At 33.0% G+C, this 26,842-nt stretch overlaps 1 protein-coding gene across 2 annotated transcripts in view; it reads right to left on the bottom strand.

The window, feature by feature from the left end:
- MDGA2 (MAM domain containing glycosylphosphatidylinositol anchor 2) overlaps nt 1–26,842 on the bottom strand; it is an 837,636-nt gene that overhangs the window by 39,693 nt on the left and 771,101 nt on the right. For both annotated transcript variants that reach the window (XM_023222649.1, XM_023222650.1), the window contains exon 11: nt 904–1,081. In XM_023222649.1, coding sequence (XP_023078417.1) covers nt 904–1,081 — 178 coding nt within the window. The remainder of the gene's footprint in view (nt 1–903; nt 1,082–26,842) is intronic.

Here is a 26,842-nt window from a genome sequence, read left to right as displayed (position 1 = left end):
ATATATATACAAATAAACTGTAGTACATTTATGCAATGGAGATTATTCAATAATAAAAAGAAATGTGCTATGAAAGCCCAAAAAGGCATACAGAAACCTTATGTATTTCTAAGTGAAATAAGGCAGTCCAAAAAGCATTACATGTTGTATGATTCCAAATTTACAACATTCCCGAAAAGGAGAAACTATAGACAGAGTAAACATATCATTGGTTGTCTGAACTGGAGAAAGGAGAGACAAATGGGTACAGCATGGGGATTTTTCAGGCAGTGAAACTATTCTGTGTGATACTGTAATGGTGGAGAAATTATATACACTTGTCAAAATCCATATAACTGTACAACACAAATAACTGTAATGTAAAATAGTGATTTTAATAATAATTTCTCAGTATTTGTTAATCAGTTTTTACCAGTGTACTACAATAATGTGAGATGTTAATAATGGGGATACTGTGTCAGGGAAACAGGGCTCTCTATACTTTCTGCCAATTTTCTGTACACCTTAAACTGCTCTAAAACTGAAATCTATTGATTTTATTTAAAAAACAGAAAATGACATTTTGATCCTTTTTTACTTCTTAATAAGTTTTAAAGTCATCAACAATTTGAAAAGATAAAATGCAGACAAATATTGTACTATAACTTGTAGGATCAAAAATAAACATTGCTTATATCACATAGGTTCACAATTAAATTATTCTATATCTCTATATTTGTAATCAAATGTCACATTTGTGGTGATTAAGGTTTTTGTTTTTGTTTGTTTGTTTAGTTAACTGGCTAATGATCCAGAAAGTCTATGTGCTAAGTTTTACTTTGTGTCTACATTTGGTAGAGAGCAGCAACCAAAATTTTCCATACAGTTTGATAAATAAATAATTGTAAATAAAAGGCTACTTACCACTGTATTTGATCACACGAATTGTTGAATCTCCTTCACCAAATTTGGTGAGAGGAGTCAGTCGGACTTCGTAAGCTTCTGGTTTAATTAGCTCTGTCAAGTTATATGTAATTAATTCTCCCTTTTGAATATTCCCATTTATTTTAATCTCCTGCTCCCACCAACGCTGCTGCCCAGCCTGAAATCAAAACAGTAGTAGAATAATGTTCCCAGTATGTTCTTCAGAGGTACTAAGAAAATTGAAAGCACATTCTGAAATTTTATTAAATTAAAATGTACATTATATTAATGAACACATATCATTAAAATTCAAGTTTCTATAAGGAGAAACAAATTTTGAGAGTTGCATGCATATGTTTGCAGGTAATTGTCAAATGATCAGGAGTATTTAATAGATTTAATATATCAACTAATGTTCAGTAAGAGAAAATTCCAAAGTGTCTCTGATCTGGAAGTCGGGAGAGATCTAAGTTTAGCTACTCCTTGCTTAACATATTAATGGCATATGAGATTCTCGAATACTTAAAACTCTTTATCACATTAGCAAACATATGCATTGCATATATAACAGTTCTCATATATTCTGGGCAGTAGAAGTATAAAACAAAGACAAATCTGTAACTTTTCAAGTCTATTAAAAAGAGGCACAATAAACAAATGTATAATATAAAATTTCAATTAGTCATATGTACAATAAAGAAAAATAAAAAATCACAAGGGGATTAAGAGTCATAGTGGGAAGGCTGAAGAGGGGCACTCTTTTATCTAGTTAATCAGAGGACATCTCCATAAGAAGAATGTTGGGAAGTTAAGATGAAGGCTAGGAATTTACCATGGGATTTGGCAAGATGGAAGTGATGGTCACCTTAAAATAAATGGTGTCAGAGTAATGAAGATGAAAGTGTGATTGTAGTATGTTAAAAGAATAATGAGTTTCACAATGCTTCCCTCACTAAAAAATCACAATGCTCAGATAATTTCACAGCACAGTTATCAAAATGTTCAGGAAACAATTTTAATCTTTTATAAAATCTTGCAGATATTTTAAAAAATAAAAACAATAACTCTACAGCTATATTATTTAATTTAAACCCAAAAGTAAGGATGGTACAAGAAAGAAAAATTATATATATATATGAACCAAATTCATACAGTTTTAACATACAGTATTGTTTCCAAATTCATTATACAGTACTGTTACTAAATTCATCAAGTTTTACATCCTGTATTGTTTCTCTTGCAAGGATGCAAGAATTGCTTAACATTAGAAAGTATGTTAACATAGTTAACTGGTAAAAGAAGAAAAAACGTATTTCTACTAGATGGAGAAAAATTTAGGAAACATCAACTCCTATTTATAATAAAACTATGAACAAGCTAGGAATGGAAGGGAACTTGATTAATCTGATAAAGAAGGTCCAACAAAAAGGTAAAGGATGCTTTATTTTTAATGCTTATATATTAGATTTTTTTTTTTAGAATTACAAGTGAGAAAGAATGTTCAACATAATCTATTTAAAATTGTACTTTAGTAACAATGAAGTGTATAATAATTGGAAAAACAAAACCAAAATAATCTATAGAGTTGTCTACGTATGAATCTCTCTCTCTCCTTTTCTCTTGCTCTACCCTTCCATATGCATATACACATGAATGTCTTTTACAAGCACTTTGAAGCTTTCTTTATTAAATTTATGTATATAATTTATTATATTAGATAACAGGTAATCCACAGCTTTGTTTGCTATTGTAAATTGTGACTTTTAAGCTATTAACATTTTGCTAGCTTATACAATTGTGACAGATTTTTTTATTCTCCTTACATTCATATATATGTATATATAACTATATTTGTTATATACATATGTATCTATAATATAGTGTAAGTATACATATGTATCTATAGCTCTACATATAGTATGCATCATTGCCTTGTAATATGTGTCTGATATTTTTCATAGTTTAAATCTATGGTATCCTCTTTAATGGGGCTTTTCTCCTTTTATTTGCTTGGTTATTTTTCATTGGGTGCTGATAATATGGCTTAAAATTCTATTATTGGGGGTTATCTGTGGCCTCTGACAAAGACATATTCTGTATAGATGTACCGTTGTTTCTGACATGCTCCTAAGGTCATCAACAATATGGTCTACTTTTACTTTGATTGTGAAACTCTGGTGTCACAAATTAGAGTGGAGAAGATCCCTTGCTTTCAGAAGGTCTTGAGTTTTCATTGCTGTCTGCCTCAATGGTGACAAACTATTAAGAATCAAAGTTCAAGTTTGTCTGGGTTGGCAAACAGCTGAGGGCAAAAGTAGTTTGGGCAGAAATTTATTTGTTACTTTGGAATGCCATTTTTCCTTGGATTTTTACCTAGTACTTTCTCTCTCTATGTACACACACATACACACGTACACACTATATGCACATGTATGCATACATATACATATCACACAATATGCACATATGTTCACATATATGCACATACTATATGTTCATAAATATTTGTTTTCTGAAGGTTAAGTTAGTCCTAATTATATAGTCTTGACTGCTACATTTCTGGAAATAAAAAAATACAGTATGTGTGCTACTAGCACAGTCCTACACAAATGACAAATTAAATAATGGAAAAGGACAGAAAGCCCAAATATAAAATCTATAGAGTGTCTGCACAGTAGAGAGAAAAATATAAACTATTCAGTTGGTTATGCATATGGAAAAAAAACACTTGAATTGGAACCTTACATCTTATACATAAAATTCAGTCTCAGGATAATTAAACAATTAAATTTAAAACACAATATTTAAATCATTTAAATTTAAATCATTAAATCATTTAGGAAAAATACAGAAAAAATGTTATGATCTCAGTTAATCTATTTCTTTTTTTTTCTTTTCCTTTTTGTTTTTCTTTTTTTTTTTTTTTTTTACTTAGATAGAGTCTCGCCCTGTCACCCAGGCTGGAGTGCAATGGTGCTCTCTCAGCTCACTGCAACCTCCGCTTCCAGGATTCAAGCAATTCTCCTGCCTCGGCCTCCTGAGTAGCTGTAATTACAGGGACCCATAACCATGCCTGGCTAATTTTTTGTATTTTTAGTAGAGACAGGGTTACACCATGTTGGCCAGGGTGGTCTCAAACTCTTGACCTCAAGTAATCGCCCACCTTGGCCTCCCAAGGTGAGGCACAGTGACTCATGCTGGGATTACAGGCGTGAGTCACCATGCCTGGCCAATATATTGCTTTCTTAAACAGAACAGGGAAGGATGAATCACGAAGAAAAAGACTGATAAATTTGTCTATCAAATTTAAAATTAATTAAATATAAACTTTCAAGTTAAAAAATTTGTTCTCATCGGTATTCACCATTAACAGGAAAAATACAAGCCAGAGGTTTGAAGAAGATATTATACACATATTAATATACACAATTAACCAGACTTTATTAAAAACTGATTTTAATAAACAACGAAAAGAATTCAGTAGCAAATTCAGCCAAATAACAAGCAATTCATAGATGAAGAAACCCAAATAAGTAACTAAAGAAGAGCCTCAGCCTCACGATGAATCAAGGAAACAGAAATTAAAACCATAATATTATTTTCTACCATCAGGTAGGCAAAAACTTTTTAAAAATTAACTATTAGGTCTTTGTATAGATATAAAACAATGAGAATCTTTGTTCATGTCAAAACCAGGGGATTGGGGTGGGGAACAAATGAGATTTTTATCCTACATATAAGCTAACAAGTTAGCCTTGTTAGACTGGAGACTACTTGGTCAAATAAAATGACTGACTCAGCATATATCCCAAGCTTTATTTTAGCATTGATCCTTCTTACCTCTGAAGTTCCACAGAAGTACTGCAGATGTGCCAAGGAGGACGCTGCACATGCCTTGATTGTGCGTCACATCTGAAGGACTCTGAGTTTAAGAAACCTTAGTCTTTATAACTGATAGTAACCAAATGTGTCCAACCATTGCCCAAAAAGGAGACATCCTTATTATACAGGACATCAAACAAATCTCACCTCTGTTCCAGAGGAAGGCACTACATTCAAAAGATGTTTGCTATGCAAATGACTTGAAAAGATAGGCTGTAATATAAGGGCAACTGGTGCCTCTGTACACAAGACACAAAGAAATACAAGAAATCCATGAAAAACGGAGGTTGCATTATATTCTTGATGAAAATGCAAGTTGGTATAAGTTTAGAGAATAATTTGGCAATAAAAGCCATGTTACAATGAGAATAGGTAAATTCTTATACTTGGAAACAAGTAAATTCATAGCATAGAAAATGGAAAATGATCTATACCTCAATCGTTTAAGAGGTGATAATCAAATTGCAAACTCTTCATAAAATGGAATATAAAATATAGCATTAAAAAGGAACCTATTCCACATACATCAACATGGGTAAATTTCACAAAAGTGATATTGAACTAAAATTAATTTTGAAGTACATATGTTATAAAATTTAGTTTTAAACTGTGTATTTTAAAGAGGGTGTATAGATATATATGCATTAAAGAATAAAGAAATTCAGAGAAATAATAAACACTGAGTTGAAGATACTGTTTAAATAGGTTAGGAGAGTGTCAAGAGAAGATGATGCAATTGTGTGGGGTAAAGAAAGGACTTCAACTCTGCCGGGTGATTTCTGTTGTTTTGTTTTAGATTAATGGTAGATGTAAAAAATATGATTATGTTCTTTTGTGTAGGCCTGAAATGTTTCTCTGTTTTTAATAAAGAGAATTAGAGAATAAGAGAGAGAAGGAATTCTGAATTTTCTTAAGACTCTTTCTCCCTTGAATTCTGTAACAGTGCTGTCTCTCATATTGCTTCCCAAATCTGCATCTTTGACTACTCCTTATTTTCTTTACCTGTGTTCTAAATGTTGATGTTCTCCAGAATTTTGTATATGGCGTTTTTGGTACTCTGTATTAGTGGTTCTCATATTTCCGCATGCATGAGAATCACCGGACGACACTGTTAACCAAAATTGTAAGTCTCAACCATCAGTAAGCATGGTTCAATGAGATCTAGAAATACGATCTTTGAAAAGCATCCCCTTTCCCACATAGTAATCTGGATACAAATAACCCAGAGGCTACACTTGGTGAGGCACAGATTAGTCCTGCTAAACCACCTCATTAGTATTAGTAGCTTCTTCTAATATCTCTACATTGATAACTTCTTAACTTGTATTTTCAGCTCAGAAAATTAAGAAAAAAATGTATCTATTAGTCTTTACCATGTGCCACCATTTTAACTGTCATATACCTATTATTATATGTAATATATCCCACAAACCCTAGTAAGTGGTAACTACATGTAGCCCTATATCATGAATGAAAAAACTGAGGCAGAGAGAGGTTAAGATAACTTTAAGTGGCAGCTTCACAATGTGGTTAGACTCAAAATGACTCTTTTTGGTATCACTTCCTCCTTTGTTTTCCCTGAATATATTGCTCCTTTAATTGTTTTTCCCAGAGCCCTTATATATTTAGTTACAATACACTATGTCTGGTCATTAACTTGATGGAAATATGATGAAATTAAATGCCAGCATACAATGTATATTTAACTGGCCTCCAAGGAGTAGGGCAGAAAATCAAAGTTATTTCAGTGAAAACTTGCCTACAGTCACTGAATTTACATACAGTGGTGAAGGATAAAAAACCTAATTCCACAGAAACTACTTATCTTTCAGATAAGCATGCACGGTTAATACTAGGTATTATGAAGCTTCTTTTAGTTCAGTAGGTTCAAATTCTATAACATAATATAAATGATGACACTTTTACTGTCTCTTAATTTTAGATTTATATATATATATGAACAATAGGCAAAGTGCTATGATTTTTAAAGATAGATAAAATCAATTTAAACACACAAAAATATATACAGAATAATTTGACATTTTACTGTTACCTAAAGACACAAGTTTAATCAAGGTGTACTTTTCTGGATGTTAATACTAAGTTTAAATAAGAATTTAATACCACTGAAAATTTGTAGTACATCACAAAGGAGACACTGCTGGTATCCTCTTATTATAATGAGTGTTCTACTCAAGTAATTTTAGTTGGGAAATACACTGATGTTCTTACTTATTACAAACTCCAGTGTCCATAACTTCATATGTGTATTAAAAAAGCAATAACTTTGATTCCAAGTCTTTAATTTAAGCTGTAATGAAAGTATATACTTCAGCAGTTGGCAGAATAAGCAATTAAATACTTCATATTGTATCTCAGTGAGCTGTGCAAAATGTAAAAATGGAAAACTAAATGCAATGTTTGCACATACACAAAAGGAGATGCAATATTATTCCACTGATTGAAAGTAATACCAGAAAACCCTCAAGAAGATGGATTCTAAACAATACTGCAGATGACAATGCCAGATCATACTTATAAGCATGATGATATGTAAGTAAATGTTAAACTATTTTCTTCATATCCATTTTAAAAATCCATTGAATATTTCTTTTATCCCCAGGAGGTATATTCCATTCAGATGATTTAGAGGTTAGCCTAAAATCCCCCAAGTACCCTAAAGTGAGACTTTTTATTAAAAACTGTAATTTGTTATTTTTACCACAGAGGAAAAATAAAAAGCTATTGCTGAAAAGGTCTCAGGAGGAAAAATCATGTTAATTTTTTCTCTTAATTTTATAAGAAACAAAATTAGCTAATTTAAAAGCAGAAGGCTGCAACAGATTCTGAAATGTGGAGGGAATAGAAGTGGCCATGTTTTCCTATTTTTTTTTTTCTTGGACTATAAATCTTTTTAACCACTATAATGAGCTCCACTGAAAAGTACCAAGTAAGTGAAAACTAAAACAGAAGGGGAAATGCAACAACTGAATACAAGGCATATATGTGTGTTTATTTCAATTATTTTTATGTAACTCTGTAAGAGAGAGATTGATATATCTATTTTATAGGAAACTTCTGTTCATGTTTAGCGACCACACTGATAGTAAAAATAATAGCTGATGTTAAAAATCCAGGTATTACAGACCCTAAATCATGCACACTAATGATTATCCAACAGAATAAGAAATCATGAAGATGACATTTTCATGGATTAAAATCAAATTGTCTTATAATCCCAAATAAAATGTAACACTGATTTTTAAGATGCACTAGTGTTTTAATAACCCCTTTTAGGGGAAAGGAGATAATAAGTAACATGGCATTAAACGAATCTTATTTTTATTTTCTACTAATAATAGCAAACATTTATTCAACTGACTACATAACTTTTCTTCCTTCATTCCCACAAATTTGAGTATCAACTTCTTTTTTTTTTTGAGACGGAGTCTTGCTCTGTCGCCCAGGCTGGAGTGCAGTGGCACGATCTCGGCTCACTGCAAGCTCCGCCTCCCGGGTTCACACCATTCTCCTGGCTCAGCCTCCTGAGTAGCTGGGACTACAGGCGCCCGCCACCGCGCCTGGCTTATTTTTTGTATTTTTAGTAGAGACGGGGTTTCACCGTGGTCTCGATCTCCTGACCTTGTGATCCGCCCGCCTCGTCTTCCCACAGTGCTGGGATTACAGGCTTGAGCCACCGCGCCCAGCCAACTTCTTTACATTCAGCAATAATTCTTCTGAGTAGGTAGGCACTTTTCACATCATAGAAATATTTTGCTTATCATATTTTGCTCATGCTATTAACACCTTTAGAAGGGACTGTGTATTTTTTAGATATCCAGATATTTATAAGTTTTTGTCTGCCTTTGGTCTTTGGAATCTTGTATTATTCTTTTTAATTGAATTATGTCTAAATTGAAAGCATCCTGGCGTGGTAGTGGGGCAAATACTTCTTATTTGAACTCAGTCAATTTCAACTGGTCTTTCTAGTTGTGTTCTAGTGTCTAGCATCTATAGCATTTATTTTTTATGTCCTTGGAACTGTCTTGGCCTTTAGTCACTAGTTCTATTCAGTCTGCATTTTTCTTAGGCAAATCACAAGTTCTTTGAGTCTAACATCGTTATCTTCGCCTTTTCTTTTGAAGGGGTGTGGAATTGGTGAATCCTGACAGCTTCCCCAGAAATACAGTAAGGCAAAGAACTAGCCAGGCCCCATTCCTTGAAAATTTGACTCAGTCTACCCTACTGTGCTACTTGAGTGCTCCCCCAAGTGGGACCCAGATCTCAGATCTTCTAGGCAAGTCTTGCTATCTTCCCTAACTACACGTCGGGAAGTGAGCATGCATTCTTCTTTTCTACTGTGGTGGGCTGTAGATGCCTTTTTTCAGGGAATATAGGACCCACTCTATTGTTCTTCTCTCACTTACACTAAAATAATCCTCTTTCCCATGCCTGGAACTCTGTATTTTCATTGGGAATTGCTCCTGATATTTTCATTCCTGACATAAAGCATTTCAGAACTCAACACTTTTTCTCCCTTAGCCACCTCCTGCTCACTTCCACCACCATGACCTCTATTAGATTTAAATACTAGGTTTTCAAGGCTACTGTTTTTGCTTGGACTTTATACAATCTATTAAAAATTCATTTGTCACATTTCTTGTTTTGTGCAGGTGTGGGTTAGTCTTCCCATTCTTGTGCCATAAACTTTAGCCTTCTCTGTTGTAATTTTAAGTAATGAGAGAAATAAAGAAAATTACAAGAATAGAAAAATGCATTTGTTAATTTGTCAAATTCTCAACTGACCTTTTCAAAAAGTTTTTAACTTATACAGCAAACTACTTTGAACTTGCACTTAGCTTTGAGTATCTAGAAAATAATTCCCTATAGTATTATTTATATTTCTTTTAGCATCAGTTACTGATTATAAAACAAAACAAACACAGCAGCCCTCAGGTAAAGACAGCATTGAATGTGTCCACAGCATCAGTGGGTCTCTCAGTCTTCCATGCAGTTTAGCAAGATTTCTTCCTTCACCTATCTTAGTGAGCCACTGCTGTCTGAGGAGATGGGAACTGGCTGTGCAAGCAGTCTCTGGTAAAGCTCACCAGTAAATAAATGAAAGGTCTTGCAAATATACTTCAAGGATTTTTTTAAAGAAAGCTAAGCATTAAGCACAGAGAACAAGGTCTTTAGTGACAACCACGGGAAATATTCTTGCTCAGTGATCTCAGAAATAGAAGTAATAGAAAAAGTAGAAACTGAAGTTGAAAAAACATCAAACCTAAAACTTCCTACGTACATTAAGGGTGTTATGACAAATTTAAATATGTAGTTCCAAAAAAACTATGACACATACAATAAAACAGAACCTTTGAAAAAAGTAAGTTCTTTATTATGCTTTCACAGTAGCTAAAATTGAAGTGAGGATGAAAACAAAGATTGGCATTTTACATAGTCTTTAATATTTAGTACATATTTTATGTGACTTTATGTTCCTAATGTGTCAGTTTAAAGTATATTAAAGAGATATGTGAGAATATTTAAAACATAGCCAATACTTATTGAGTGATTGCTATGTTCTTTTAGTTAATTTAATCCCAAGCAAATCAATGAGATAATTAACTTTATATTGTTTCTATATTTTTATATTTTAACCCTTTCTATTAAAATGTGTAGAACTATTGTTTCTAAATATAATTCTAGAAAAAATAAAATAAAAACGAAGAAAAAAGAGTAAATATGGTATCTCAGAAAACATACAGAATAAATAATGTTCAAAAGAATCTTATTAGCCTTTCTCATTCTTGCCCCTTTGTAATATTTGAAAGGTAATTGCTAACACTTACCTTAGGGAATGATTAATGTTTTTAACTTGCAGAGCACATTTATCATGTTATATTAATATAATTTATTTCCTGTTTTATATAGTTAGCAATACATTTAATAATGAATTATAATCATGATTAAGTAAATTATATTAACTGATACTGTTTATATTCATGATTTGGTAGAGTTTAAAAGATTTGACATTTAATGAATAGGACATAAGAAGGCGAAATTTAGATAAATTAAATAATTTTTTATTTCAGTTTCTAAAAGAATAGGTTATTATTATTTAAAATCTAGCACATATATAGGATTCTAGTAACTACAGTTTCATCACCAAAGCATTTCCTTATTATTGGATTTTTTAAAATGATGAGACTGGCTTTATAACACTTATAATAAATATTGTAACAAATATTTTAAGACTTAAAAATGAAATGATATTTGAACTTTTGCAAGTTTCCTATCTAAACTTACAAAAGTAAATGTGTTATGTAGTAGAAGTTAGTGTGAGACATTCTGGCTCATAATAGCCACTTTGGTCACAGTCAGATTAACATATCCTCATCTGTGGGGAAATGAGCCTCTCATAGAAAACATCAATCCTTAAGATACGAGTGACAACTTTATTAAAAGTGTTTTTAAAATAAGCTTATTTAAAGAAAATAATATAAAAATGTATTCACAAAGCAATAGTAATCAAAACAATATTGGACTAGCATAAAAAGAGACATACAGACAAATGGAACAGACAGCCTAGAAATAAACTTAAGCATATACAGTCAACAAATTTTTGACAAGTCCACCAGGAAGACCCAATGAAGAGAGAATAGCCTTTTCAGTAAATGGTGTGGGAAAATGAATATCCACATGCAAAAGAATGAAACTGGCTCTTATCTTACAGCATACACAGATTAACTCAAAATGGATTAAAGATCTTTGCATAAGACCTGAAGCTATACAATCCTAGAAGAAAAAGGGGTGGAAGCTCCTTGATATTGGGTCCGACAAAAATTTTTTGGATATTCAACAAAAGGCATAAGCAGCAAAATAAAAAATAAACATTGGGACTACATAAAACTAAAAAGCTTCAGTATAACAAAGGGAACAATTAACAAAATGCAAAGCTAGCAATTAACTGTAAAAATCATGTGTGAACCACATTATCAGATAAAGGGTTAATGTCCAAACTATATAATTAACTCATGCAACTCGACAGCAAAAAAACAAATAATCTGACCCTGCAAAAATAAGCAAAAGACAATAGATATTTCTTTAAAGAAGAAGTACAATGGTCAACAGGTAGATGAAAAGGTGCTCAATATTACTAATCATCATAAAAATGAAAATCAAAACCAAAATGAAATATCATCTTACATCTGTTGGCATAACTATTATAAAAAAGATGAGATGAGGAGTATTGGCAAGGGTTTGGAGATAAAGGAAACTTCTACACTATTAATAGGTACGTAGACTGGTTCAGCCATTGTGAAAAATAGTATGAAGCATCCTTAAAAAGTTAAAAATCAAACTACCATATGACCCAGAAATCTCTTTTCTAGATACCTACCCAGAAGAAATCACCAACTTATAAAGACAACTGCACACCCATGTTTATTGCAGCATTATGCACAATAGCCAAGATATGGAAACAACCTCAATGTCCATGAATGAATGAATGGATAAAGAAATTGCAAATTACACAATTGAATATTACTCAGCTTTAAAAAAACAAGGTACCGCTATTTGCAACAGCAGGACGGACCGAGAAGAATTAAGCTAAGTAAAATAAAGCAGACCCAGAAAGAAATAGAGTGCACGATATCACTTATATGTGGAATCTAAACCAAACCAAAACAAAACAAAACAAAAACTCAAATACACAAAAATAGAACATGGAAAAGTGGCTACCAGGGGTGTAAGTGTAAGGAAAATGGAGAGATGGAGGCCAAAGGATACAACGTTCAGTTATGTAGGATAAATAAGGATAGAGATTTATCACAGAACATAAGGACCACAGTTAATAGTATTACATAATATAAATTTACTAAGAGAGTCAATTTTAGGTACTTGTACCACATATACCCACATATGAACAAACAAAAGAGAACTATATAAGATAATGAATATGTTGATTTGCAAGACTGTAGTAATCATTTTATTATGTATATTTATATCAAAACATCATGTTGTATACCTTAAAAATGTACAGTTAAAAAATAGAAATTTAAAAATTATTGACAGTACATTCACATTTTAATACTACAAATTTCTATAAACAACTTTGACAACTACATTATTCTTTACATAGGGATTAAAAATGTAATCAAAGAGATTGAGCTATTTTAAACATTATCTTCTGTGTTTTTAGTACAAATTGTATTGTCAGTCTCCCTTAAATTCACTGTGATTTCTGTCAGTAGGGTGCCTAAATATGAAATTTATAATGTCACCATGGATATTTTATAAATTGTTTAGACTTCTATATATATGTCCCTTAATTCCACCACCAGACATCAGAAAGGCTGACCCCTTTAATGGCACATTTGATTCATTTTCCACAATTTTTAGAATTGCAGTTTGGGGTGACAGTTGAGACTACTCAACTAAAGTATTTTTGTTTACTAAGAAAAACAAAAAAGTAGTAACTAAAATATTTTTGAGGACTCACTATTGCCAGATATTTTGCTAAATATTTTACACATTATTTTAATTTAAATCTTACAACAATCTATTGAGGATAGTATTATTATCTATATTTCCTCAGTTGAAGAAGTGGATTAAACCAATAAACTTTCCCAGGTCATACAGTTGCCAAGAAGCAGAAGATAATATAGATATTATTACCCAATATTGTCCAATTTCAAGGCTACTCTCTTAATCACTATTCTCCATTTCTTCTTCTGATATCAAATGTGTTGCTTTCACAGGTTTTCCTGACAAATGTGCACTGTATTTACATTCCCTTAGAAATTTATAAATTTTTTTTTCACCATTGGGAATGCCTAATTATGTTGAACTTAATTACATAGCAAGGGGCGACAGAGGAAGATAATAAATCTAGCTTTTATCTTTAGGACAAGGGTTAGTCATACAAAAAGCTTTTGATTTTGTGAGACCTGACAGTTAAAGTGAATTTGGATTCCGCTTTCCATTTTATTTGGAGACTCCAGTGAATGTGTGCTTTGGTTGTGCTGAGTTTGTACTCCGAACTGTTATATAAATCATCAAATGACAGGGTATTTCATACTGCCTCAGGAAAGAATTTATAAGTATTACTGACATATCCCCCTACCACGTATTTATTACTTCCATCTGTTAAAGCAAAACAACATTGAAAACCACCCAAGAGACCATGTGTAACAGGAAAAATAATCATTCTTTAGCAGGTTCTGATAAATTATTATGAAAGAAAAACTTGCTTCCTATCAAGTTTAGAAAAAACACATCCTAATTATTTTCTTGTCATGCTTGGATCAGCAGGTGAAAGGACACCTCAACCTAAAAATTCATTTGTTATAGATTTCAACCCTGATAAATTGGAATTAAGCAGCTCAGTCAGCATCTTTCTTCGTCAGGTAGGTTTTCTAAGGACTACTAAAAAAATTTCCAGGAGGTAGGAATAAATAAATAATTAGGGATTGATTTTTTAGTTTTTATTCATCTTGGCATCTGATATGGTTTGGCTGTGTCCCCACCCAAATCTCATCTTGAATTGTAGTTCTCATGATCTTCACGTGGTGTGGGAGGAACCCAGTGGGAGGTAACTGAATCAGGGGGGCAGTTACCCCCATACTGCTATGCTCGTGATAATGAGTGAGTTCTGACAAGATCTGATGGTTTTATAAAAGGCTTTTACCCCTTTGCAAGGCACTTTTCTCCTTTATAAATTACCCAGTCTCAGGTATTTCTTCATAGAAGCATGTGAATGGACTAATACAGTATCTATTTTATATAAGGGGAATCATAATCACTTCCTTAGATTATTTTTAAGAATAACTAGGTTGGCCAGGCAAGGTGGCTCATGCCTGTAATCCCAGCACTTTGGGAGGCTGAGGCGGGTGGATCACCTGAGGTCAGGAGTTCAAGATCACCCAGGCCAATATGGCGAAACCCCGTCTCTATTAAAATACAAAAATTAGCCTGGCTTGGTGACAGGTGCCTGCAATCCCAGCTACTCGGGAGGCTGACGCAGGAGAATTAGCTTGAACCCGGGAGGCGGAGGTTGCAGTGAGCCAAGATCGCGCCACTACACTCCAGCCTGGCCGACAATGTGAGACCCCATCTCAAAAAAAAAAAAAAAAAAAAAAGAAAAGAAAAAGAATAGGTAAATTTCAATAAACCTACAGGATATTTTAGTACTGCTATGTTCTAGATTTATTACTAATAGTCTTATATTTTGATTCTGCAGTGCCGCTTGTCCCTTCTGTGTATCCTTGATAACTTCCTTTAACAGTCTTTCAAGTGAAGTTCTTGGCTTCTGGTGAGTACCGATTACTGTCCATAGTACATATTGCTACTAAAGTTCAATCTTACTCCCCTGCTTAAACTATTTGAGTAATTGCTCTTTTGTAACATTATTTATAATAATAGGTATTATACCACTTCGATTCACTTTAACTGGGTTAAAATGTATAATGTCACCATGGATATTTTCTAAGTTTTGTTAGGCTATTTTACCTTTGTGTCACTTAAATATCCATTTGGGCTGTCATTTTGGTTAAAATATTTTCATAGACTTTACACAGTAGAGCATATTGATATATAAATTTAAACATACTGATGTACTGTAGCTTTAATTCAATTATTGACAATGATAAAACAATTTAATTCTCAAAGTGTCCTAAAATTATAGACATAGAAGAACAAAAGTAAGAAAAACAGGCAATGCTTCTTGTTGTGAATACTCATACAAATGTATAAATAGAGATTAGCATCACTTACTACGCTTTGGATTTAAAATGTCAGTAATAGTTTCTTCTCATAGAAATTGTACAACATTAACTGATACATTTATTCATTCATTCAAAATCATCTAACTTATGTTGGCATGATAAAAGTAATGAAGGACCAAGCAGAGTAAGCTCTTTTTATATTATATATTATATGTTTGATATTTGTAATGCCAATATTAATATGAGCATTAAAATTGGGAGTGTAAGGTAGAACAGACATGAGCATGAGGATGTCATCTAAAACATATTCAAACATAATTTAATATAATTTTAAGCTCTCTATACATTTTACCTGAGTCTTAGAAAATTCAAAATTTAAAATTACCTGAAATGCAATATTGTTTTTAGTGATTTTATGGCCAATGAAACATAATAACTTTTTCTTAATGAATATATAGGACAATATGACAAGAAATGCTACTTGCTAATCTTTTCCCAGTCCACTTACTCATTAACAATTTTTAGCAGTGCTGTATTTCTGAGCATTCCTCTAAATTAGGTGTGGTCATATGACCTAGTCCTGGCCAATGACATATAAGTGGAGGTGCTGTGTGAGGCCTCTACATCTTTTCATTAGTAACTATTGAAATAGTGATATATCCAGTAGGGTTCTTAAACATGCCTCCCAAATGGCACAAAGTAAATTGATAATTGAACCAACCAATGACAATTTAGAATACATATTTTAAATGTTTTTCAGAAAGCCCTAATGTGATATCCATATTTATTCCTATATGAAATCCATATTTAGATTATTATTCTCTACTAACATACTTACATTTACTAAGCATGTAATCTAGTATCACTCTCCACTGAAATATGCCTGTTTAAATATTATTTTAACTGCATATCATCCTCATATTTGTACTGTATATTCCTGTCAGTTTCTAGAAAAATGTTTTTAAATCATCAAAGATTTCTTAATGCATTGCTTTAGGAAATTAACAGTCGGAGAGACACGCCATGTCTTATATGAAGATGTACATTAAGGTCATTTGATATTTTCAATGGCAAATAACTGCAACATTCTATTTTAATGGAAAATGTTGCACAATATCATAGATTGATTCAGTCACTGAAAGCCATCTGTTGAGAGCCTATTACTTAAACAAATTAGACAATCTTTGTTCTCCTTACATGTTAAAGTCTAACCTATACTTGCCTCATTGAGTTATTCTGAGGATTAGAAGAATTAATATATATAAAGCCCTTAAAAATGTTTAACAGAAAGTAAGCATTATATAAGTGTTAGCTAATGAAGCAACATCTTCTATTCTTACTACCATTATGATTAAAATTACTTGGTTGCAATTGGTACGTGTGCAGAAAGAGTGCTGTGAGCGATTAATTTAATTATCACTCAAAATATATAATAATAATCTGGGAACATATAATTTGAAAAACATGGAGATATGACCTTGCTTAGAAATAGTAATAATCTTTATCTATTTTTGGAAATTGGAAAATTCACCAAAATAAATGATAGATAGATCCTAATTTAAAAGTAAACAATGAAACTATAAAGTGTTACAAGTAAATATTTGAGAATGTTTTTAGATCTTTGAGTGCACTACGTTTTCTAAGAGGATCTGAAATTCAGAGACCACACAATGGAAAAATTGCATAAAAATGTAAAAATATGAAAAATAAAAATAAATAAATGAAAAGATAAATGCATGTAGGACTATTTCCAAAACATATGACATAATCTTTCTTAATATATACAGGGTCTGTATCATCAATAAGAAAATATTAGCAATTAAAAATATAAAATATAAATGGAAAACAATTTGGAGGACAAGAGTTTATTTTGGAAGAGAATCTGGTAATTTCTCTGGTAAGAAATTGAAGTTAGTGATGGTGGTACATACGAATAAGGGGTGAAGGATTTGAAGAATATTGAAAAATAAAATTGGTAGAAATTATTGATGAATTGGATATAGAGAATAAAATAGAGAAAGGTGTCAAGGTACATTTTCTTGCCGGCTTGAGCAATGGGACAGATAATGGCCATTCAGTCTAATGGGGATCACAAAAAGAGGACAAGGTTTGAGACAGAATAGGTTAGAATATAGAAGCATTAAGTTTGGGAGACCACTGAAGTATCCAAGTACAGGTTTTTCAAATAAATAGGTCTAGGGAGGTAACATTAAAACTCTGACAACTTCATTCATCAGCATGTTCTTTGGTACTTAACAAATCATTTGAAGTATTATGGCAATCACATATTGTGTATTGGCTCCTTTAAAGAAAACAAGCAAAGAAAGGAAGTTAGGGAAAGAAGAGATTTATTTACTCCAGGACAAGACTGCAAGACTGAATAGGACATGAGGTTTGCAGGAAAATGAAATAATTTCATTAAGGTCAGACAACTGACTAAGAACAAAGGGTGTCAATCTTTTTAATCATATAGATGGCATCAACAATAATAATGAAATAGTATAAAATATTAGCTTAGGATAAGCAAAGAAAGTATTTAACTGTCCACATTGCAGTTCTCAATTAAACAAACAAACAAACAAACAAACAAAAAACTAACAGAATCTTTGCCCCTCCCCAAACTCAACCTTGGAGACACCATAAAAGTAGAGGGAGATTTCTGAACCTAAGGGGAAAATTGCAGCCCCTAATGGAAAGGGAATTATGTCACAAACAGGAAATAGGGTGGCATATGATATTTTATTTCTTCTGTCCCATACCACATCATTTTTATAAGTCGGTCCTTACTGAGAATTTTTCCTCTGAGAAAACAAAAATTAATCATTCCAGGTAATAGGTCAGGAGTAGATAAAATTTGTACCAAACTGGCAACCTCAGTATTTTCTCTCCTCCCCACACTTTTTTCCCCAAAATGATTACATGTGAAGGAGTCTTTTCAAAGCAGAAGTACAAGAAATTTCCCTGAGAGCTATAATAATGTATATAATAAAGGCTATGCTCTGAGATAAATCATTTGTACCATTCACTTTCTGTTTGATTCTCAAACTCAGGTGGTTAGAAAGAAGTTATGATTTGAGCTTTAGCTTATCTCACAGAAATATATTACTGCCCAAGACAATTGACATGGGCAAAAAGACTCTGTGCTCACCAAAAGAATACGCACTCACCAAAAATATGGGGCTCACAGAAAAGCTCAACTATGATAAATAATGATAGAAAAAAAAAAAAAACCTAAACCTGCTGAGGATGCGATTAATGTTAATTTTTTAACCCAAATGTAAGATAAAAATTTAAAATTAACAAAACTATCCTCGAGGAAACAGAAGTGATGTTGTAAGTTGTTACTTGGCAAAAAATATAGCTTTAACACCTTTGAGAAATACTGGGTACTGCAATACTAATTGCAATAAAGAACCCAACAGATAGGCTGTATTGCAAAATAGATTTAACTTAAGAGAAGGTTTTGAACCAGATTATGTCAAACAATGCTCTCAGAAGGCATCAGTAGAGTATCAGTATGGTTTAAAAAGTATAAAAGAAGTCAAGAAACATGTAGGAGAGAAATGTGTCAATATCCATATATACTTAGAAAAGAAAAAAATAAAGTAGTCACTACTTGAAAATACAGTGGTACAATTTTCTAGGATATTACCTCATATTTTTAAAAGTGGGCAAAAGACATGCACAGACATTTCTCTGAAGAAGATATACAGATGGAAAATAAACATCTGAAATATCACTGGCCATTAGAGAAATACAAATTAAGACTAAATATGATATGACTACACACCTATCAGGATGGCTGAGATGAAAATAGTGAAAACAACAAATCCTAATAAGCATATACAGAAAGTGACTCACTCATATATTTCTGGTGGGAATGTAAAGAATAAAACCACTTCATAAAATAGTTTGGCAGTTTCTTTAAAGCTAAAAATGGACTTACTATACCACTCAGCAACTGCATTGTTGGGCATTTATCCCAGTAAAACAAGTATTTATTTTCACAGAGGAACTTGTACATGAATACTTATAGGACCTTTATTGTTAATAGCCAAAAACTTGAACAACCCAAATGTATTTTAAAGAAAGAATTATTACACAAACTGTAGGACATCCATACCATTAGACTACTACTCAACCATGGAAAGAATGAACTACTGATACATGCAACAAGTTGGATAAATCTCAAGGAGATTTATAAGGGATAAATCCCAATAACATAAGGGAGTCTTATGGTGATGATACAGTTGAGTATCTTGTTTGCATTATGGTTACACAAAGCTACGCACATGCAAACACACATATACAAACAAATAAGTACATGCATGTACAATGGATGAACTCTGATGAAATTTCATGGATTGTACCAATGCCAGTTTCTTGGTTTTCATAATGTACTTGTGTTTGTATAGGATTCTGGCTTGAAGTGGGCATAGTGGGGGAGGGTTTCATGGAACTTTTCTGTACATTTCTATGTAACTTCCTGTGAATCTGTAATTATTTCAGAACAAATGTTTTTTAAAAAGAAAAAAAATACACTCCTTATTGAAAAGGCTTTTAACGTACTGAAGGGGATATGTAAGGGTGAGAAAAAGATACACAAATGACACACATGAATACTTATACACAAACTTGTTATAGTAAATTTTAAGAATATCAGAGAAATAGAAAATATTGGAAAGTCTAATAAGCGTGAGTATTCAAGTACAAAGGATGGAAAATCGGATTGGCATGCTTCTTCATAGCATCTGTGCATACAAGAGACAATGGAGCAATCTTTTCAAACTTAAAGGAGAAGAAAATCAAACCTAGAATAAATATTCAGCTAAACTATCCCACATGTATTTATTCATTTATTCAGTAAATACTTACTGTACAACCACTATGTGCCGAACAGTACCAGGCACTGAGGATAATGCAGAAACTAAAATGAGAAAAATATCTTATTCCATGTTTTTATGCAATTGTAAAAGCAATTTAATTAACCTGTAATGCTCTCCACATTTCTCAACCGCTCTGGAAAGCCTCGTTCAAACCTTTTCCTTTCCCTTAATAACCGAGGCTCACTGCTAAGGCTTAAGGATGGTGAGCTGAGCCTGTGACCACAACTGGGCATTCTCTGAACCATATTGCCATGGCAATCTTAATTGAAAAGCTATGGCCGCGGGGCGCGGTGGCTCACGCCTGTAATCCCAGCGCTTTGGGAGGCCAAGGCAGGCGGATCACAAGGTCAGGAGATCAAGACCCTCCTGGCTAACACGGTGAAACCCCGTCTCCACCAAAAATACAAAAAATTCTCTGGGCGTGGTGGCGGGCGCCTTGTAGTCCCAGCTACTTCCGAGGCTGAGGCACCAGAAAGGCGTGAGCCCTTTCTTGAGCTTGCAGTGAGCGGAGACCCTGCCACTACTGCCCTCCAGCCTGGGCGACACAGCGAGACTCGTCTCAAAAAAAATAAAAATAAAAAAAAAAAAAAAAGAAAAGCTATGGCCAAATCTGAAAGGAAACTAAAAAAGGAGAACTGTGGCTTGTGTGGAGATCTTCATTATTCGTCACCATGAGGAATATTGCTTGGGAATGAGGATGACTTTTAAGCAATTACTTCATAAAGTATATCCAGATGCCACTGTGTTTAAATGCAGTTGTCACCGATGAACCCCTCTTTCTTGTTCCCTCCCTTTTAGGGTTATAAAAGCATGACTGATTATTTGCCCTCATTTTCTCCTTGTTTTACAAGAAAGAGTTTTATGCAAACCATATGCCACTGTAGAATAAGTGTAAATGTCTTTATATAAATACGTCTATTTTTAGGTTAGTTGATTTTTTTCAACAGTACCACCATGACCTCAATTTTGAAAGTGTTTGCATTTAAATTGTTATTACTATTTTTGTTTAATTCCCAATGTTAACATAAGTGGTAATTAGTGGAACTGGATATTTGCTTCAGAGCTCTTTTCAAAATAAGTAAAACTTTGCAGATGTATGGAACCCACATTCTATCTTTTCTCAAACTTGTTCCCTCCCTCCCTCACTACAGGGAAGACCTATATACAGTAGGTACTTTTTTTCTTTTCCCAAATATGGTTTTATACCGTTCCAGCATATATTTGAATACACAGAAATTATACTCTTTGAAGAATAAAAATCTTATTTCCTACCAAAATATTTGCTTTCTTTTCTATGCTAAGAGAAATTTTCTACAACTGAGGTTTTGTTTTGTTTTTTAAGAAACTGAAATAAGGTAAGCATAGCATTGTATTGATGCATATAATACAAGGACTACAATAAGTTCTTTCCCACTATTTGTCTACTTTTATTGCTTCATATATGGCCATGATATTTTCACACTCTCAACTAATAATGTCTAAGAATCTGCTTTATGTTCAAGGTAATGCCATCTAGAATTTTATGGTAGAGAATATAAGCATTTTCTGAAGATTTACACTACTTAATGTGACAATGCTTCATTTGCTATAATTTCTAAGGCACCAGGAATACACAGACCTAGTTAAATATACAGATTAATCAGTGTTTCTTTTCTTTATTTTATAACCTAATGATAGATGCAGGAGGTAAACAAGGGGGAGGGCCCCAGAGAATCTCCCACCGGCCTACACACTGCAAGAATGGGTTGGAGCCACGGGAAGTTTGAGCCATGTGCAGCAGGGAGGAGCCTCCCCTCTTCAGTTCCTGTGCTGTGGCCTGTTATTCCATCTGTGAGATGGGAGCGCTGGCAGGAACCCCTCTTATTTTGCTAAGAGTTTTTTGTTGTTGTTGTTTTGTTTTTTCCTTTTCGTTCAATAAATTCCATTCCCGTCACCTTTCAATGTGTGTGCATGCCTAACTTTTCCTGGTTGTGACACAAGAACCCAGATTTAGCTGAACTAAGGAACAGAAATTCTGCAACAATAATCTCCCTTTTAGAATATATTTTAACAGAAAGGGGTATGGAGTCGTGTCATGTCAAGAAACACATTCTTTTAATTTTATTGTTAGGGCAGAATTAGTCTACTGTAACCTTTATAGGTACGAGTGTAAGAATGACAGTTACTTATATATCTTGACTTTTTATTACCTCAAAACAATACATTTTATTTGGATGATTTAGAAGTCTTATGTTAGAATCTTAATCAAAATATCTAATCCTACACTTGACTTCGGAGAGTGTCATTCTATTTCAAATAGATGAAAGCATTTCCCCTTTTCATCTTTATTACAGAGCCATTGCTCTATAATTAATTATTATATTTCTATTTATTATAGATCATCAATATAATTTAATTTTTCTCCAAAAATTCCAGTTGAAGTTAATATTAGTCTAATATATATGCTGGTTACATTATTTGTAATATGTGGCATACTGGAATGCCTGTTTTACTCTATGGCAAAAAGTTCCTACTTTATCTTGGTTTGTGGCTTTGCCCATTTACTGAACATGACTGTGTGATTTATTATGATAGCCTGGTTTCCAAGCAACAGTTTTTTCAAGCTGAAATAAAATCGAATACCTTAATATATAACAATGTATTCATGCTTTCTGTGTGTTCATCAAATTTGAATTGTCAAATCCAGATCACACTATGAAATTATCATCTAAAAAGGAAGAAGATTTTTAAACCATGTTGAGTCAATTAGAATTGCTTTATAAACAAGGGTGTTTTCAATGTATCCATTTGTTACTGAAAGGAAGACATATAAAAATGGCCAATTTTGGGCCAGGCATAGTGGCTCACACCTGTAATGTCAGCACTTTGGGAGGCCGAGGCAGACAGATCACTTGAGGTCAGGAGTTCAAGACCAGCCTGGCCAACATGGTGAAAACCCATCTCTACTATAAATATAAAAAATTAAAAATTAGCTGGGCCTGGTGGCATGTGCCTGTAATCCCAGCTACTCAGGAGGTTGAGGCAGGAGAATCGCAGGAACCCAGAATGCAGAGGTTGCAGTGAACCAAGATCTGCCTGCAAGAGAGAGGGAGACTCCATCTCAAAAAAAAAAAAAAAAAGCCAATTTTATTTTAAATATTTGATTAAGAAATTACAATTTGTAAACAACAGGTGCTGGAGAGGATGTGGAGAAATAGGAACACTTTTACACTGTTGGTGGGTCTGTAAACTAGTTCAACCATTGTGGAAAACAGTGTGGCGATTCCTCAAGGATCTAGAACTAGAAATATCATTTGACCCAGCCATCCCATTACTGGGGATATACCCAAAGGATTATAAGTCATGCTGCTATAAAGACACATGCACATGTATGTTTATTGCGGCACTATTCACAATAGCAAGGACTTGGTATCAACCCAAATGTCCATCAGTGACAGAATGGATTAAGAAAATGTGGCACATATACACCATGGAATACTATGCAGCCATAAAAAAGGATGAGTTTGTGTCCTTTGTAGGGACATGGATGCAGCTGGAAACCATCATTCTCAGCAAACTATCACAGAACAGAAAACCAAATACCACATGTTCTCACTCATAGGTGGGAATTGAACAATGAGATCACTTGGACACAGGAAGGAGAACATCACACCCGGGTCCTATTGTGGGGAAAGGAGAAGGATAGCCTTAGGAGATATACCTAGTGTAAATGACGAGTTAATGGGTGCAGCACACCAACATGGCACATGTATACATATGTAACAAACCTGCACGTTGTGCACATGTACCCTAGAACTTAAAGTATAATAATAATAAAAAAAGAAATTACAATTTGTATGGCCATTATTAAGAAATTACAATTTGTGTGGCCATTATTATCGATACTAGCATTAATAGCAGAAGTGCTAATTAGAAAATTGGGTCCAAATTGTGTCTAATCTACAAAAGAATATGTAGCTATCCAGAGCTTTGAAGAGGCTAAGTACTTTTATGTGCCTAATACAATCCACCTGTGAGCAACCCAAAAAGAGTTGCTCATTACTTGTGATTGTTCAAATGTACTAAGAATATTTGAGAAAATTCATACCAAAGCCATTTATTTTTATCAAACATTTTTATGTCTGTACCACACAAGCTAATGTGTTTCAGTATTCATAGCCACATGTTTACATTTAAAGAAGTAGAGGCCCATAAATAATGAAAACTTACATAGTTCTTAATCCTTACATTCCTAAGAGGAAACTTGACTAGAAACTCCGAACTCAGGTGAGTTCTCTTTTGACCTTTCCAACTTCAGGCTCTCAACATCCTTGTTTCTTAGAAAATTCACACTTGTACCATTAGAAGGCTACCTCCAGTTTCTGAAGTTGTATTATCAGGATAGTCTATGTGGAACCAATGGAAATAAATGGGAATCTCTGTAACTATGAGAAAGGATATGGAAGTCACATTCTATTAAAACAAAAGTAATGGAACATGCAGGGACAGCCCTATTCAAACCAGACAACCAGGCAAATTTTTAATGTTGCACAAGACTCTTCTCTGTACCTAGATGATTATCTTTTATTTCATTTCATTCTCACAATATCATTATTAAGTTCCCAGGAGATAACTTAAGTCCTTAAAGTGAATCCTGGAAAACTCGTTTTATACAAGAAGAGGTGTGGACAGAAAGTATTTTAGATATTCAATGAAATCTGCAATGGTGCAATTTTAAGGTTAGAAAAGGCTATTTTCAAGCAGTTGGGACTTCTTGAAACCTATGACAAAATAAGTACTAACTACTGCAGGAGCACAAGTAAAAAAATTTCTTTCTATTTTTTTTCTCACTTGGCAAGTGTATTAATTATGCTTCCAAATTCCATTTTACAATTTTATTTAAGTCATTTTGAGATCGCATGCAAATTATCTCATACATAATTTTTGATACCAATTTGTGGTATTATGCATATGCACAGTAAACAATGCACATATAGAAATACACGCAAATGCAAGCAGATTGAAAAAGACTATGTAATGTTTCTTAAATCTTAAAATTTATCAAGTTATTATCTGGGTATCCAATATGTTACTAAAATATCGTAAAAGAGCTACTATATTGCTAGATGCTTTGAGCATCAATATGACTGATGATCTACATGACTGAAAAAATGAAATATTCATAAGCATAAAGTTCAATTCATGATGACAAAAAGAAAAAAATCACGTTTGTTGAATTCTTTGAAAATTAGATAACTAAAACAAACAAAAAACCCCACAAATCTCCTCTTTGGTGAGCAGCCATAGTTAATCTTTGTTGGAAGTAGTAAAAGCTACCAAATTAAACATAAATCCCTGAGGGTCACTGAATGTATGCATAGTTATATAGTGGGCACTGAAAATATGCATAGTTGTATAGATAAAGTTGTTGAAAATTGAAATAGAAATATTGTGTTATATTAATAGAATTTATAAAATTTTCAAAACTTACAATGGCATGTTGTCATTCTATAAAAGAGTCATCAATAATTTATGAATAGTATATAATTAGTATTAATATTATACAGTTAGTATTGATATTGCATATTAAGCCACTCTGTGCTAGATACTGTACTACAGAATAAGAAGGGAGAGAGGGAGATGTACTACAGAAAGGAATGACATTGTTCTTGGTTTTGAAATGATTTCCTTCATTTATCTGTACAATGTATACCCCCAAAATGAGTGCTTAAGCTTACTTTGCTTAAAATGAGATGAGTCCTTAAAATAATAATAATAATGATAATAATTTTACTGAGACTTTACTGTGTGCTACTAAATTTATAGTCCTAAAATATTTAAAATATGAAGTAATAGTTGGGACCAGAATTACCGTACTTTCTTTCTGCAAGTAAATAGGTGCCTAGGACATGCTAAATAAACCTGGATATTGATAGAAACACTGAGCCTTGTCATTGCCTTGTTTTATAAAATAAAATCTATCATGGCACTTTCTAGTAAAACCATTACTTAAAAAATATGATCACACACATGTTCTGTTTAAAATTTGGTAAGACTTCACTGTTCTATTGCTGATATAAATTAGAGCATATATTTACTTGCCATCTGTTAGCTAGAACTTTGTACTTTATAACTAACAATAGGTTAATGTATTCTGTGTAATACAACTCTATGAAGGGAGATAATTTTCTTTGTTTGGATCACTGTAATATTCCCACAGTCTAGACTACTGTTTATTAAAACAATGTATAACCATAGTAGAGTCAATTACTCAATAGAGAGATGTGTCTTTCTGGATCAGAAGGAAATCATTTTGACCACCCTGACAAAATGTGCCATTATTTAAAGTTATGGCACATTAAAAATGTGCAAATAGACAGATTAATTACCAACTGACTCCCATTAAGCTAAGCTATCTCAATTACAACATTGCATTCTTTGCTTACTTTTTTTTTTTTTTTTTTTTTT

The sequence above is a fragment of the Piliocolobus tephrosceles genome, chromosome 6, assembly GCF_002776525.5.
Source record: "Piliocolobus tephrosceles isolate RC106 chromosome 6, ASM277652v3, whole genome shotgun sequence".
In the NCBI taxonomy this organism is placed as follows: Eukaryota; Metazoa; Chordata; class Mammalia; order Primates; family Cercopithecidae; genus Piliocolobus; species Piliocolobus tephrosceles.
Note: the sequence above shows the minus strand (reverse complement) of the source record. Positions and strands in the feature narration are given on the sequence as shown.